Source organism: Gymnodraco acuticeps, unplaced genomic scaffold (assembly GCF_902827175.1).
Source record: "Gymnodraco acuticeps unplaced genomic scaffold, fGymAcu1.1, whole genome shotgun sequence".
NCBI classification, from domain to species: Eukaryota; Metazoa; Chordata; class Actinopteri; order Perciformes; family Bathydraconidae; genus Gymnodraco; species Gymnodraco acuticeps.
The window spans coordinates 1305-19099 of NW_022992058.1; the positions used below are offsets into that span (position 1 = coordinate 1305).

The 17795-nt window shown below is 49.7% G+C and overlaps 1 protein-coding gene across 1 annotated transcript; it reads right to left on the reverse strand.

The window, feature by feature from the left end:
- Nucleotides 1-3475: 3475 nt before the first annotated feature.
- On the reverse strand, nucleotides 3476-16645 carry LOC117537012 (EMILIN-1-like). The gene is made up of 13 exons (XM_034202164.1): nucleotides 15638-16645; nucleotides 15389-15561; nucleotides 12125-12780; nucleotides 11754-11927; nucleotides 11026-11675; nucleotides 10131-10488; nucleotides 9725-10043; nucleotides 9125-9373; nucleotides 8684-8932; nucleotides 5545-5736; nucleotides 5269-5385; nucleotides 4992-5126; nucleotides 3476-4390 (listed from the first exon to the last, which is right to left on the reverse strand). Exons 1-13 carry the CDS (start codon nucleotides 15916-15918, stop codon nucleotides 4056-4058), a joined length of 3888 nt encoding a protein of 1295 aa, XP_034058055.1. The 5' UTR covers nucleotides 15919-16645; the 3' UTR covers nucleotides 3476-4055.
- Nucleotides 16646-17795: the final 1150 nt, after the last annotated feature.

The following is a 17795-nucleotide window of genomic DNA, read 5'->3' on the forward strand; positions in this document are numbered from 1 at the left end:
GAGGAGGAGATGAAGAGACCAGGAGGCTCAGAGCAGGAGGAAGAGGAGGAGATGAAGAGACCAAGAGGGTCAGAGCAGGAGGAAGAGGAGGAGATGAAGAGACCAGGAGGGTCAGAGCAGGAGGAAGAGGAGGAGATGAAGAGACCAGGAGGGTCATAGCAGGAGGAAGAGGAGGAGATGAAGACATTAGTGAAGAAGAATAAATGTATGTGAGGAATAAAGATGAAGTGTCAGAGAGAGGGCCAGAGGCAGGGATCAGGAGGCAGATGAAACTCCAGCTGGACCACATGGTATGTTCTTATTCTCCTTACATATTCCATTACAGCAGCTCAATCTAGCAGCTCTTAGTATTGACAAATATTGATTGAAATGTGTTGCTGCACAGGTCACCTGTAGCTCTCTGAAGAGATGGGTGATGTCATTTGTGTACTTAATTATAAATTGAAATGTTGAGCTTGTCAATCTTAATCTGAAAATACAAAAACTGAAATATAGGTACGAGAAGAAACTGACACTTTTGTGATGTAATTCCCTCAATGCAGATCACACATGGTCTGATCCACACATGGACTGATCCACACATGGACTGATCCACACACGGACTGATCCACACATGGACTGATCCACACATGGTCTGATCCACACACGGACTGATCCACACATGGACTGATCCACACATGGTCTGATCCACACACGGACTGATCCACACATGGTCTGATCCACACATGGACTGATCCACACATGGACTGATCCACACACGGACTGATCCACACATGGACTGATTCACACATGGACTGATCACACACGGACTGATCCACACACGGACTGATCCACACACGGACTGATCCACACACGGACTGATCCACACACGGACTGATCCACACACGGACTGATCCACACACGGACTGATCCACACACGGACTGATCCACTCACGGACTGATCCACACACGGACTGATCCACACACGGACTGATCCACACACGGACTGATCCACACATGGACTGATTCACACATGGACTGATCCACACACGGACTGATCCACACATGGACTGATTCACACATGGACTGATTCACTCATGGACTGATCCACACATGGACTGATCCACACACGGACTGATCCACACATGGACTGATCCACACATGGACTGATCCACTCATGGACTGATCCACTCATGGACTGATCCACACACGGACTGATCCACACACGGACTGATCCACACACGGACTGATCCACACATGGACTGATCCACACACGGACTGATCCACACATGGACTGATCCACACATGGACTGATCCACACATGGACTGATCCACACACGGACTGATCCACACACGGACTGATCCACACACGGACTGATCCACACACGGACTGATCCACACACGGACTGATCCACACACGGACTGATCCACACACGGACTGATCCACTCACGGACTGATCCACACACGGACTGATCCACACACGGACTGATCCACACATGGACTGATCCACACATGGACTGATCACACATGGACTGATCCACACACGGACTGATCCACACATGGACTGATTCACACATGGACTGATCCACACATGGACTGATTCACTCATGGACTGATCCACACATGGACTGATCCACACACGGACTGATCCACACATGGACTGATCCACTCATGGACTGATCCACTCATGGACTGATCCACTCATGGACTGATCCACACACGGACTGATCCACACACGGACTGATCCACACACGGACTGATCCACACATGGACTGATCCACACACGGACTGATCCACACATGGACTGATCCACACATGGACTGATCCACACATGGACTGATCCACACATGGACTGATCCACACATGGACTGATTCACACACGGACTGATCCACACACGGACTGATCCACACACGGACTGATCCACACACGGACTGATCCACACACGGACTGATCCACACACGGACTGATCCACACACGGACTGATCCACACATGGACTGATCCACTCACGGACTGATCCACACACGGACTGATCCACTCACGGACTGATCCACACACGGACTGATCCACACACGGACTGATCCACACACGGACTGATCCACACACGGACTGATCCACACATGGACTGATCCATTATTTTAATAGGAGGGTAAATGGTATGGCGTGACGGGATTTAAACAAACTGAGGGACAATATTGCAATTTCATAGATAATTCAAGTCTGTTTTCAGAATTGATTTTTGATCAGTTAAAGTTGACAAGCATGTGATTATATTAGCAGCAACATGTTGGGATAATTGGCCATTTTGATTTGTTTGATGTTAAATTAATATGTAATAATGCTTAGTGAGGACATGCAAATATGTCTGTCTAATACTAAGAAAACCAATTTTTGAAAAACTAAATATATATTTAGTTTGACATTATAATGCAAAAAAACCTTTCATTTAAAATGGTTGAGGTAAGCTTGGGGGACTGAAAGGGCACCCGATTGTTTGTCTGAACACCTTGTTTCTCTTGTGCATTAAGAACACTTGTGTTAGGGCATGAATTATACTATACAACATCAGGAAGATACGTCCCCAGCTGACTCAGAAAGCGACTCAGGTTCTGGTCCAGGCTCTCGTCATCTCACGCCTAGACTACTGCAACTCCCTCCTGGCTGGTCTACCTGCATGTGCCATCCGACCTCTGCAGCTCATCCAGAATGCAGCGGCTCGTCTGGTCTTCAACCTTCCTAAATGTTCCCACACCACTCCGCTCCTCCGCTCCCTTCACTGGCTTCCGGTAACTGCTAGAATCCACTTCAAGACACTGGTACTTGCTTACCATGCTGCGAATGGATCTGGCCCTTCGTACATCCAGGACATGGTTAAACCGTACACCCCAGCGCGTGCACTACGCTCTGCATCAGCCAAACGACTCGTTGCGCCCTCGCTGCGAGGGGGACCCAAGTTCCCATCGGCGAAAACACGTGGGTTTGCTGTCCTGGCTCCAAGATGGTGGAATGAGCTCCCCATTGACATCAGGACAGCAGATAGCTTACACACCTTCCAGACTGAAAACTCATCTCTTTCGACTCCACTTCGAGCGATAGAACGATTAACAAAGCACTTTTATACTAATAAAGGACTGGATTACCTAAAGCCAGTTGAGTAGCACTTGAAATGTTTGGCTCTATGAAACCTGATGTACTTTATGATTCTGTTTTCTTCAAGGTTGTGTCTTCCTGGTCGAATGTACTTATTGTAAGTCGCTTTGGATAAAAGCGTCAGCTAAATGCAATGTAATGTAATGTAATGTAATTAACAATAAATAGGTTATATACAGTATAAAATACCACGTACTGTCCGCCCTCCTATGCCACCCTGGCATGACCTCTTGCCCCCCCTTTGCCCCCCCATGTAAAATGTTCTAGAACCGCCACTGATATATATATATATAATAATATTAAGCTGACCACCAGACCTGCGGGAAAGAAGACGAATGAAACAGACGTGGTTCACTCGTGTTTAATGACAGTGAGATATTAATCTTACAAAGAGTGACGTGTATCAGAATAAAGTTTCTTAAGTACATGTGCTTTAAATATCTGTCCTTCAGTAACTGAGATAGAATACATCATTCATAATAACCAGTTCTTACCATCAGATTAAATATCTGTTCAGTTTAAAACTGTGACATCGCTGCAGGTTTCTCATTTCATCAGGTACTGCAGTACTTTGTAATACTTGGAGTATATTCTGTTGAAGAGCACTTCAAACTGGAATGTGTTTGTTTACAGGAGCTGGAATAAAGAGCTGCTTTTCCCTCTATTACGACAGCGTGGTCTGGGGGTAGGGGCATCTTTATGTCCAGCTCCCAGTCCTCCTCATCATCCTCATCATCCTCATCATCCTCCAACAGAGTACATCAGACCCCCCCCCCACACCCCAGCTCTGTTTAAAACATCTGCTCTTCTCTTAATAAAGTCTCTATAAAGACAGAGTTGTCTGCATGGGGGGGGGATGGCGACAAGCGTCCATCTTTCTGCCCACCCCCTCCTCATCATCATCAGAAGTTCATCAAAGGTCCGGATCAGCGGTCCGGATCGAGGTCCTCGTACAGCAGGGAGCCGCTGAAGACGGTGAGCGGCTCCACAGAGTGGGCCAGCCTCCCCGTCACCAGGTCCACGCACACCGTGTCCTGGCTCTGCAGCGGCAGGATGAGGCTGAACACGGCCAGCGACCCGGGGGGGGTTCTGGTCTCGGCCACTGGGTTGTTCTCCAGGCCTTCGGGCTGGTAGCCTCCTGAGTCCACCCGGGCCATGCCGTAGTTGGACTTGGACAGAACCGCCTCAATCTTCTCGTTCTTATAACCCGTCAAGACGGCGCTGAAGAAGTAGTGTCCGTCTACGGGGGCCGTGAACACACCTGGGGGGGGGGGCACACAGAGTTAATGGTGTTAGCACACAGAACACATTGGCAACAGCTGTTTCATAATGGTGAATCTCTCAGACAAATAAGACATGAATTCAAACTTCCTCAAACTGATTTTTATAGATACAAGTTTCTAACAAAAGTTAAAAAGCGCTCTCAAATTGAGCTTTTTCTCAAAGAGATCCATAATAGTAAGAAAATAATCTCCAAATCATCATATGTTCTTCTATGGACTCCAATAACACCCTACATGTAAAAAACAAGTGGGGACTGAAAAAGGTACAACCATCATTCCTGAACCCTTGGAGCAGGTGTGTGAAGGAGCACACTTAGTGACCAGAGAGTTTACATGGAAAGTTATAACAAGATATTTCAGAACCCCACAAGTGACCGATGGAATCAAACAGGCTCGGATAAATGCTGGAGGAAATGATCACACCCAGATTCTGTGGTCCTGCCCCAACTGAGTGAAAACTGGAAGGATGTATTCCTCTCAAGGAAGTTTTTCAGTACAAAGTCAGACAACAGTATGTGGAGAAACAGTGATAGCGTTCAGCGGGAGAACCTGCAGCAGAACCTGCTGAGTCATGTTTACCTGTCTTCGGGTCGTAGAAATCTCCTTCGTTGACAAAGGTCTTATCAAAGACGATGGTTCCGGCTCGCTCCATGGGAACCGTAAGAGCAGCGGAGAACGCCAGTCTGGGAACGTGAGCGTCACCCCCGGGACGTCCTGAACAAACAAACAGGAAACACATCAAGGTTACAGATTATTCTGTTTCCATGGTTACTGCTGTTGCTAATGATGTTAGCACACAGAGACCCTGCCAAAAACAGGACATATAAAGTATATTTCTATAACATATCTGGCCTACCATGAGACCCTGTCTCTCCAGGTTGTCCTGGAGGTCCCAGAGGCCCTCGGGGACCCGGCAGCCCGTTAAAGCCTCTCTCTCCGGAGGGTCCTGGGGATCCTTGGGGTCCTGGCAGGCCTGTGGATGATATGAACTGTTGATTAAAAAACGATGTCTCATTGGAGGGACTCTTTAAGATGTTCCTCTCGGTTCCTTCAGTAACTGAAGGTGGACAGTCATCAGGACGCTCAGCAGCTGCAGCAAACCACAGAGAGAAGCACAGAAACAGACGCTTACTATTCAGGTCTCGCTCGGAGGAGGTCTGCATCTCCTTGAAGACCTGGTTCACGCTCGAGTTCAGGTTCTTCATCCTGCTGTAGACATCCTCCTGGTTCTTCTGAATGTAGTCCAAGATTCCTCCGTGATGGACCACTGACTCATTCAGACCAGAAACACACGTCCACAAGCTGGAGACATGTCGGTTCAGACCTGAACGCAACACGGCAAAACAAGGAGAACAACACGTCAAAACACGTCAACACACGAGACACGTCAACACACGAGACACGTCAACACACGAGACACGACACGACAACACACGAGACACGTCACATCAACACACGAGACACGACAACACACGAGACACGACACGACAACACACGAGACACGTCACATCAACACACGAGACACGACACGACAACACACGAGACACGACACGACAACACACGAGACACGACACGACAACACACGAGACACGACAACACACGAGACACGTCAACACACGAGACACGACACGTCAACACACGAGACACGACACGACAACACACGAGACACGTCAACACACAAGACACGACACGACAACACACGAGACACGACACGACAACACACGAGACACGACACGACAACACACGAGACACGTCAACACACAAGACACGACACGACAACACACGAGACACGTCAACACACGAGACACGACACGACAACACACGAGACACGACAACACACGAGACACGTCAACACACGAGACACGACACGTCAACACACGAGACACGTCAACACACGAGACACGTCAACACACGAGACACGACACGACAACACATGAGACACGTCACATCAACACACGAGACACGACACGACAACACACGAGACACGACAACACACGAGACACGACACGACAACACACGAGACACGTCAACACACGAGACACGTCAACACACGAGACACGACACGACAACACACGAGACACGACAACACACGAGACACGACAACACACGAGACACGACAACACACAAGACACGACACGACAACACACGGAGACACGACACGACAACACACGAGACACGACACGACAACACACGAGACACGTCAACACACAAGACACGACACGACAACACACGAGACACGTCAACACACGATACACGACACGACAACACACGAGACACGACAACACACGAGACACGTCAACACACGAGACACGACACGTCAACACACGAGACACGACACGACAACACACGAGACACGACACGTCAACACACGAGACACGACAACACACGAGACACGACAACACACGAGACACAACACGTCAACACACGAGACACGTCAACACACGAGACACGTCACGACAACACACGAGACACGACACGACAACACACGAGACACGACACGTCAACACACGAGACACGTCACGACAACACACGAGACACGACAACACACGAGACACAACAACACACGAGACACGACACGACAACACACGAGACACGACACGACAACACACGAGACACGTCAACACACGAGACACGACACGACAACACACGAGACACGTCACATCAACACACGAGACACGACACGACAACACACGAGACACGACACGACAACACACGAGACACGACACGACAACACACGAGACACGTCAACACACGAGACACGACACGTCAACACACGAGACACGTCACGACAACACACGAGACACGACAACACACGAGACACGACAACACACGAGACACGACACGACAACACACGAGACACGACACGTCAACACACGAGACACGACACGACAACACACGAGACACGACACGACAACACACGAGACACGTCACGACAACACACGAGACACGACACGACAACACACGAGACACGTCACGACAACACACGAGACACGACACGACAACACACGAGACACGACACGACAACACACGAGACACGTCACGTCAACACACGAGACGACAACACACGAGACACGTCAACACACGAGACACGACACGACAACACACGAGACACGACACGTCAACACACGAGACACGACAACACACGAGACACGACACGTCAACACACAAGACACGACAACACACGAGACACGACACGACAACACACGAGACACGTCAACACACGAGACACGACACGTCAACACACGAGACACGTCACGACAACACACGAGACACGACAACACACGAGACACGACAACACACGAGACACGACACGACAACACACGAGACCACGAACCCGTCAACACCCCGAGGACACGCACACGACAACACACGAGACACGACACGACAACACACGAGACACGTCACGACAACACACGAGACACGACACACAACACACGAGACACGTCACGACAACACACGAGACACGACACGACAACACACGAGACACGACACGACAACACACGAGACACGTCACGTCAACACACGAGACGACAACACACGAGACACGTCAACACACGAGACACGACACGACAACACACGAGACACGACACGTCAACACACGAGACACGACAACACACGAGACACGACACGTCAACACACAAGACACGACAACACACGAGACACGACAACACACGAGACACGACAACACACGAGACACGACAACACACGAGACACGTCAACACACGAGACACGACACGACAACACACGAGACACGTCAACACACGAGACACGTCAACACACGAGACACGACACGTCAACACACGAGACACGACACGTCAACACACGAGACACGTCACGTCAACACACGAGACACGTCAACACACGAGACACGACACGACAACACACGAGACACGACACGTCAACACACGAGACACGTCAAACACGACACGACACGTCAACACACGAGACACGACACGTCAACACACGAGACACGTCACGTCAACACACGAGACACGACAACACACGAGACACGACACGTCAACACACAAGACACGACAACACACGAGACACGACAACACACGAGACACGACAACACACGAGACACGACAACACACGAGACACGTCAACACACAAGACACGACAACACACGAGACACGACAACACACGAGACACGACAACACACGAGACACGTCAACACACAAGACACGCGGGGGACAGAGGTTAACGGTTAAAGGGTGAGGAAGATCAGATAAAGCACACGGGACAGGTTAAAGGAGATAAAGCACCGTCACCTTCCTTGATGTTCCGGACGGACACGGAGACGCCGTCCAGCCGGCTGCAGACGCCCTCCAGCTTGGACAGCCTCTTCTCCAGCCCGTCTCCGGACCTCCTGCAGTCGCCCACTTCCACCAGTAGGGTGCTGTCGACCCGCCGGACGTCCTGCTCCGCGCCCTGCAGGCGGACCTGGCTCTCCTCGATGTGCTCCCTCACCTCCTGCTGGATCTTGTCCAGCTCGGAGATGATCTTGTCCTTTGTGTTTCCTGTCAGAGGATCAGAGTCAGGTGTATTACCAGTGTTACCAGTTTGACTTGGTGTCAAGGTGCAGACATAAAAGTAAAACAGAAATTAAAAATACAGAGAGAGAACTATATTAAAAAATGTTTTTATAAAAGATATAGCTAACTTTAGCAGTATTAGGGTTAGCAGCAGAGAGTGGGCTTCACCAGACTCACCGAGGTCTGTGAGGACGCTGCCGTGCTTCTGCACCGTGTGCTGGAGCCCCTTCAGGGAGGCGTTGATGGAGCGGAAGGTCAGGACGGCCTCCGTCAGCTCCGCCTGCAGCGTCTTCAGCTGGTTGTTGTTGACCGAGCCTCCGATCACACTGTGGCCATCTAAAGGCTTCTCAGCACTCAACCCGGGTCTGATGGAGCCACCAGAACCTCCAGAACCTCCAGAACCTCCGGAACCACCAGAACCACCACCTTTTGGGAGTTTTAGTTTGACAATAAACTCATATTTTGAGGAAATGTTCAGAGATATTAAAAGCACCTGAATATGTCTCCTAGCCACCGAAATAACCGAGAACCAACAGAAAACTACTACTGGTTTTCCTCACAGCCGATCAAAGCGTTCTTTGATTCGTTGCGATATGGGATTGAGCGTGGTATAAATTACGTAAAACCTCTCTACATGATAAGGAGGGGTTCTGAGTTTTCATTATTTTTGGACATGAATACGAATGTATGTATTCGGTCTGAAACCGTCTTTGTAAACGGGTAAGCAAGAGTAACTTTGGGGAAGGGGTTCAAAGAGCTCTCTTGTGATTGGCTGACCTGTGGTCGTACCCGGACAGCTGCACCTCCTGACGTCGTCCCACAGCATCCGGACATCGTCCTCCAGTTGTGAACACATCTGGGAGCATCCTTCTCTGCCGGAGTCCAGCCGGGTCTGCAGTCTGTTGATGTGGATCTGCATAAGCCCCAGTGCATCCTGGGAATGGTTCTTCAGTCGTCGCAGCTCATCCTCCACCTTCCCGCACAGCACGCAGTCGTGGCCCAGCATCTCCACCTCCGTCACGATGCGGTTGAAGTTCTCGCCGTGATCCCCGGTCAGAGCCTTGATCTGATGAACATCATGGGTCAGGTCCACAACCTCGGGGAGGAAAAACGTTTATGATCATCACAGCGACAGCATACTGATAGACCATCATCATCACCACCATCAGACTCGTGACCTCACCTTGTTCTGCAGAGAGTCTCCAGACACCGACAGGTCTTTGAGTTCTGTGTTGAAGTGTCGGATCTGATCCTCGTTGGCGACGACTCTCCACTCCAAAGACTTCTCTGTGGTCCTTCCTCCTCCTGTGGATCCTCCTCCTGTAGATCCACCTCCTGTCCCAGATAGTCCTCCTCCTGTAGATCCTCCTCCTGTGGATCCTCCTCCTGTCCCAGATAGTCCTCCTCCTGTAGATCCTCTTCCTGTGGATCCTCCTCCTGTAGATCCACCTCCTGTCCCAGATAGTCCTCCTCCTGTAGATCCTCCTCCTGTGGATCCTCCTCCTGTCCCAGATAGTCCTCCTCCTGTAGATCCTCCTCCTGTGGATCCTCCTCCTGTCCCAGATAGTCCTCCTCCTGTAGATCCTCCTCCTGTGGATCCTCCTCCTGTCCCAGATAGTCCTCCTCCTGTAGATCCTCCTCCTGTGGATCCTCCTCCTGTCCCAGATAGTCCTCCTCCTGTAGATCCTCCTCCTGTGGATCCTCCTCCTGTAGATCCTCCTCCTGTGGATCCTCCTCCTGTCCCAGATAGTCCTCCTCCTGTAGATCCTCCTCCTGTGGATCCTCCTCCTGTAGATCCTCCTTCTCCTGTGGATCCTCCTCCTGTTGATCCTCCTCCTGTCCCAGATAGTCCTCCTCCTGTGGATCCTCCTCCTGTGGATCCTCCTCCTGTGGATCCTCCTTCTCCTGTGGATCCTCCTCCTGTTGATCCACCTCCTGTCCCAGATAGTCCTCCTCCTGTGGATCCTCCTCCTGTAGATCCTCCTCCTGTGGATCCTCCTCCTGTCCCAGATAGTCCTCCTCCTGTGGATCCTCCTCCTGTGGATCCTCCTCCTGTGGATCCTCCTTCTCCTGTGGATCCTTCTCCTCTAGATCCTCCACAGCTGCAGTCCTCCAGCCTCCGGGTCGTGGTGTTCATGATGTTCTCCAGGTTCCTCAGCCTCTGGTCTTGGTGGCTCAGCTGGTCCTTCTGCAGCCCCACATCCAGCTCCACGTCTGAGACCCTGAAGGCCTGGTCATCAAACCGGTCAAGGAACACGGTCCTCAGGTCTCCGAGTTCTCTGTGGAAGTATTCCTTCAGGTGGTTGTCCAGGTTATCAGTCCTCTGCACGGTGCTGTTGACCCACCGCTCCAGGTCCTTCAGCCGGTGGTCCAGTCGACCCTCCGTCACAACTACCCCCCGGTCCCCAACCCCTGATCCCCCGCCTTCCCCTGATCTTCTGCTTCCGCCGTCCACAGTGTTGCCTCCCCCCCTGCTGAGGTCCTTGTCCAGCCTGGTCTGTAGAAGGTCCAGGTTCTCGGAGGCCGAACTGATCTTCCGCTCAGCGTCAGAGACCCGGTCTCGGAGGTGGTTCATGGTGTCGCAGCACCCCCGCAGTCGCACCACTTCGCGTTGCAGCCCGTCCAGGTTCTGGCGGTACCGAGAGTCCGTGTCACTGAGCTTCTTCTCCAGAGCTGCGATGCGCTCGCGGCCCTCCCTCTGCTGTCGGCGCAGATCCTCCACACCGGCCTGAAAAACAGGGTTCATGGTTTGATTTGAATGTTTCATTGGTACTGGATGGATGGCTCCTTAACGGAGGACTGATACCTGACAGGAGGAGCAGGACAGCGAAACCCTCCTCTCCAGCTCCTGGAGGATCTCTGCTTTCAGGGAGTCCATCTTCCACCCGCTCAGACCCCCTCCGGACGGACCGGCCCCCAGCTCGTCTCCCTTCCCGTTCACCAGGTGGTTGTTGATGCTGACCAGCGTTTTATCATGAGCCTGTTGGAGCAAACACACTTTAGACCAGATCCAGTACAGTGCCATCTCTGCTCCTCCTAGTCTGCAGGACCTCTTTAAATATTGAGCTACATTAAGTGGATCTGTCTTTGCTTCATTAGCTGTAATACAGTTTATCGTATTATCGTATCGTATTAAATCAGTGATGGCTTCCAATATAAAGAGCCTTGCTGACTCGCCTGTGTGCGGTTGTCCAGCTGGTCCAGTTTGGTCTGGATGCTGTGGATGGTCTCTTTAATCTCCGGCTGAGCGGCATCCGCCGGGTTCCTCCCGCCTGAAGAAGAACCTCCTGAAGAAGAACCTCCTGAAGAGGAACCTCCTGAAGAAGAACCTCCTGAAGAGGAACCTCCTGAAGAAGGACCTCCTGAAGAAGGACCTCCTGAAGAAGGACCTCCTGAAGAGGAACCTCCTGAAGAAGGACCTCCTGAAGAAGAACCTCCTGAAGTGGAACCTCCTGAAGAGGAACCTCCTGAAGAAGGACCTCCTGAAGAAGAACCTCCTGAAGAGGAACCTCCTGAAGAAGGATCTCCTGAAGAAGGACCTCCTGAAGAAGAACCTCCTGAAGAGGAACCTCCTGAAGAAGGACCTCCTGAAGAGGAACCTCCTGAAGAAGAACCTCCTGAAGAGGAACCTCCTGAAGAAGAACCTCCTGAAGAGGAACCTCCTGAAGAAGAACCTCCTGAAGAAGAACCTCCTGAAGAGGAACCTCCTGAAGAAGAACCTCCTGAAGAAGAACCTCCTCCGGTGTTCAGGCTGGCCTGGAGGTCCTGCAGGTTTTTGTTCAGACTCTGGATCCTCTCCTCGAGCTGTCTCATCCTCTCATCCTCTACCCGACCTGAGAGAACAGGAAGTAGATCATGAATGGCCTGCTGATACCCGACGCTTACTGATGTGTTTCTGCTTTCTGTTTCTTTTAATCATCATGCTATTTTTAGGCATATATTAGGGCTCTCAGATATATACAAATATATAAAAAACACGTCTATGATGTGTTTTGCTCAAAATACCAAACAGATCATGCATTTTAGAAATCCCTCATATCTCTCTGTGTCAGCCTGTTATGCCCCTTTCACACCAAGGCTTTTCCCGTTCAAGCTCTGTGCTAGAGCTTTTCTGGTTCGGAACCGGTTCTTCGGTTCAGCTCCCGCTCTGTTCACACCGCTCAGAGCCCGACTGGTGCTGCGTCATTGCGTCATCGTTTGCGTCATGACGTAACCGTTTGCGTGCCTGCTTCATAAAGCCAAACCGCGCGGAAACCCCTCACATCGACAACAACAACAATGACCGATTGTATTGAAGCGCTACTCGTTTTGCCCTGTCGAAATGAAATAGAAGAAATGGGACGACTTTACTACCAACTTTACAGTCGTTACATGCTACATTCAAAAGTTCTTTACAATCATCATCAACTTCAACGACGATTCCGTAGGAGAAAGAAGTTAAATATACGTCCTATTCAACGGCGTTAGAGCTAGCTGTTGTTAGCCTCTGCATGCGCCAAGCTCAAAATACCCGGCTTTGCAGCATTAATGACTTTGGTATAACATTACAACTGATGCCCCTGCCCCCGCCTCCGACGTAAGCGTGACGTATGCGGTGCTTGCTTTCTAGACCGACACATTTTTGGTGCTTGAAACGAACCGGATTCCGGAGCTAAGAGGCGGCTCTGCTGCTGTGCTTTTCAAGCTCCAGCTCCGAACCGGCCCTGGTGTAAAAGGGGCATTAGAGAAACGCTGATTTTGTGACTGTGGCTGCTGGCCCCGCCCCTTTTTGAGCATGGCCAGGCAAGCAGTGAGCTTTACTACAAGGTGAGTTCCTCTTTTTATTTCCTGCTTCTTTACACGGGTGATTTCTGAATCGGGTGCCCTTTGTGTTAAAGATTTTAAACGAAAGGAAACTACAACATGTATTTTAAAGCACTGAATTAAAGGAACAGTGTGTTTTGCATTACAATGTAAAACTACATATATATATTTTGTTTTTGTTTTATAATAATTAGTTGTCGTTGTAGTAGACAACACACATTTTAGCATGTCCTCACTGAGCATCATCACATATTCATTGAATATTAAACAAATAACAATTGCCAATTATACCAACATTTTGATGCTAATATAATGCGTTTGAACTTTATCTGAGAAAAGTCTGAAAAATACATGAATTATCTATGAAATTGCACTTTTGACACTCGTCCCCCAGTTTGTTTCAACCCCGTCACGCTATACATTTTACACCCCTATTAAAATAATGGATCAGTCCATGTGACATCTGCATTGAGGGAGTGACAGTATCTTTTCTTACCTATATTTCATTTTCTATTTTTTGTATGAATTACTTATAGTAAACAATTATTTAGGAAAATTAAACAATAGTTTTGCAAATTATTACAATTTTATGATGTCCTTAAATTCCATGTGGTGCTGTCTTAGCTAAACAAGAGCCGCTTTCACACCAAGTACTTCGCCGGCACTTAGTGCTCCGGCACTTATTACCCCAGGGCACTACGTACCAATCGCGTTCACACCGGAGTACTTTTCCCTGAGGGAAGATTACGCAAATGAGCCGCTGACATCACTTCTTCTTCTTCTGCTTTGGGTTTACTGGCAGGCCGCAAACCACTTCACGGCGTACACTGCTATACTATAAGTCCCCGGCCGGAAGTCCCCGGAGTTGGGGAAGGCTTCAGTCGAAGCTGCTGGGACTCCCAGCAGCTTCTACTGAAGCCTTCAGAGTAAATCGCCAGAACGCCGACACCTCCTCATCTCCACCGCTCCCATGTTTTATTTTGTGTTGCCATAAGTTATTCTCTCCCCGTTGGTGCGCGGGGCTAATGCTAATGCTAATAATGTTAATGCCAGCAAATACAATGGCGGCTTCAAAAAACTTTTCAGAGTTTTACGGGGCGTGGTTTGCAATTCGCCCAGCCAATAGAAATTGGTACTTTTTTGGTACCACCTCTCAGCAGGCACTAAACATGGGGGTAAACGTTCCCGGCACTAAGTACTCTTTTTGGTGTGAATGCAACATAAGGGGTACTAACGGAACTAAACGGGAAAAGTACAGGGAAAAGTACTCCGGTGTGAACGCGCCTAAGGTCTCATGGCTACTTTATGCCAAAAAACTTCAACCCGTCACATTTTTCAAGGAAAGTCCTGGTAATTATTTATATTTTGTGCTTGAGGTGGGAAAATGTGTTTTCTCAAAGTTTTAAGTAGTCCACTACCAGATGTTACGATACAAATCTCTCCAGTACAGGTTAGCTCTGAGTGTTAGCGATGCTAAAGTAAACAGCAGAACACGTGGTCCAAAGAGAGAGGGTTTTGGGTTCTGCCACTTGGTGAGTCTCCTGAATCTCCGGGGACACGTCTTTTCATGATAGGAGACCTTTAATACAATACTACAAACACACGTGGATAATCATTAGACTAATGTGATCCCCTCACCAGCGTGTCCTCCGGTGGGTCTGGATTTAGATCCCGCCCCCCCGCCCGGTGACGGTCCTGATCCCGGACCCTCGCCACAGTCCAACCCACTGTAACCATGGCAACACTTCCACTCCAGTGCCGTGGCCATCTTGTAGGCGACTTTGTACCGCGGCCTCATGAAGGTACGGTACCTGCAAAGAGGGAAGACATGCTGGATGTGTGTGTGTGTGTGTGTGTGTGCGTGTGTGTGTGTGTGTCTGTACTCACAGCACTGCCCTGCTGCACTGCCCCCCCCACCCACAGGGATGATACTCTGGCTTCACGTAGGTCTCCACTCCGTCCTCCACCACACAGCTCACCGTCTTAGTCACCACGAACGCACACCAGTTCCTGTTACACACACACACACACACACACACACACACACACACACACACACACACACACACACACACACACACACACACGCACACACACGCACACACAAACACACACACAAACACACACACGCACACACAAACACACACACACACACACACGCACACCATCAGGTGTCTGGGTGATGTTGCAGCTTCATAAACACCCACAGGTCTCCTGAGGGCAGTTCTGAACACATGTAGTGTACTGTGATACACTTAGAGGGCAGAGAGGATGAAGAAGATGCCTGTGAAAGTACAACACACACACACACAGCCTGTCTCGGGGTGGGCTAAGGTCAGACTGAGCGTGTGCAGATGTTTTCCAGATGTTTCCAGAATCAGATGATGCTTCAGATATTTCAGAACAAACTGTGTCTTTAAAAATATGAAATGTGTAAACTCTGAGGCTTTTATTTTGAAAGAGCACTTCCTGCCACATGTGTCATGTTGTCTCACTGTTTGAGCTGCACGTGTGTCCTGTGTGCTGAAATCACTTTATACATGAACACAGTCTGGAAGTGTGTGTTCAGTCTCAGCTCTGGTATCATATCTCATCTACTCAATGAAATGTCTTTCCCTTACACACGTGTCCCACAGTCATGGCTCGGCCATGTCAAGTAAATACAGTGGGTTTTTTCTGGAAGCTTCTGTAACTCATTTCTTTCATTGAGGTCTTTGAATCCAACACACCATCAGCCAATCAGAGAGCAGGAGATCATCAATGTGTTAAAGGATTTTCTAACATATGTACTCTTCAAACTGAGTCTACTGGGAGATCACACACACACACACACACACACACACACACACACACACACACACACACACACACACACACACATATACAATGTCACTATTTTAACAGGAAATGAGTCATTTGGGCGTTTGTTTCAATTTGCTGCTCTAGTGCTTGACAGTGTGTGTGTGTGTGTGTGTCTGTGTGTGTGTGTGTTTATCTCCTGATGTAGTACAGTCCTGCCACAGTGTGTGACATACACACTGTGGCAGGACTGTACTACATCAGGACTCAGTGACCCTTCACCTCTGACAAACGTCAGGGTTATATTGTGATGGTCTTATATAAACAATGATAGGATTCATCAGGACTCACTGACACTGTCCTCCGTGTTTATGATGTCATAAAAGTGCGTCTGACGTGGGGTGACTACAGTCGTCTGCACGACTACGGTCGTCTGCACGACTACGGTCGTCTGCACGACTACGGTCGTCTGCACGACTACGGTAAGATCATCCTGAAGCGCCGACACCATCATGAAGTCGAGAGAAAGTCTGTTGATCTTCTTTTTAATTATTGTGTTATTATTTTACTCTCATGGTGTTATTCTATTCCCTGTCCCGTTGGTCAGCTGGACCTGTTTCAGCTGGACCTGTTTCAGCTGGACCTGTTTTAGCTGGACCTGTTTCAGCTGGACCTGTTTCAGCTGGACCTGTTTTAGCTGGACCTGTTTCAGCTGGACCTGTTTCAGCTGGACCTGTTTCAGCTGGACCTGTTTCAGCTGGACCTGTTTCTGCTGGACCTGTTTCTGCTGGACCTGTTTCAGCTGGACCTGTTTCTGCTGGACCTGTTTCAGCTGGACCTGTTTTCTGCTGGACCTGTTTCAGCTGGACCTGTTTCAGCTGGACCTGTTTTAGCTGGACCTGTTTCAGCTGGACCTGTTTCAGCTGGACCTGTTTCAGCTGGACCTGTTTCAGCTGGACCTGTTTCAGCTGGACCTGTTTCTGCTGGACCTGTTTCAGCTGGACCTGTTTCAGCTGGACCTGTTTCAGCTGGACCTGTTTCAGCTGGACCTGTTTCTGCTGGACCTGTTTCAGCTGGACCTGTTTCTGCTGGACCTGTTTCTGCTGGACCTGTTTCTGCTGGACCTGTTTCTGCTGGACCTGTTTCAGCTGGACCTGTTTCAGCTGGACCTGTTTCAGCTGGACCTGTTTCAGCTGGACCTGTTTCAGCTGGACCTGTTTCAGCTGGACCTGTTTTCAGCTGGACC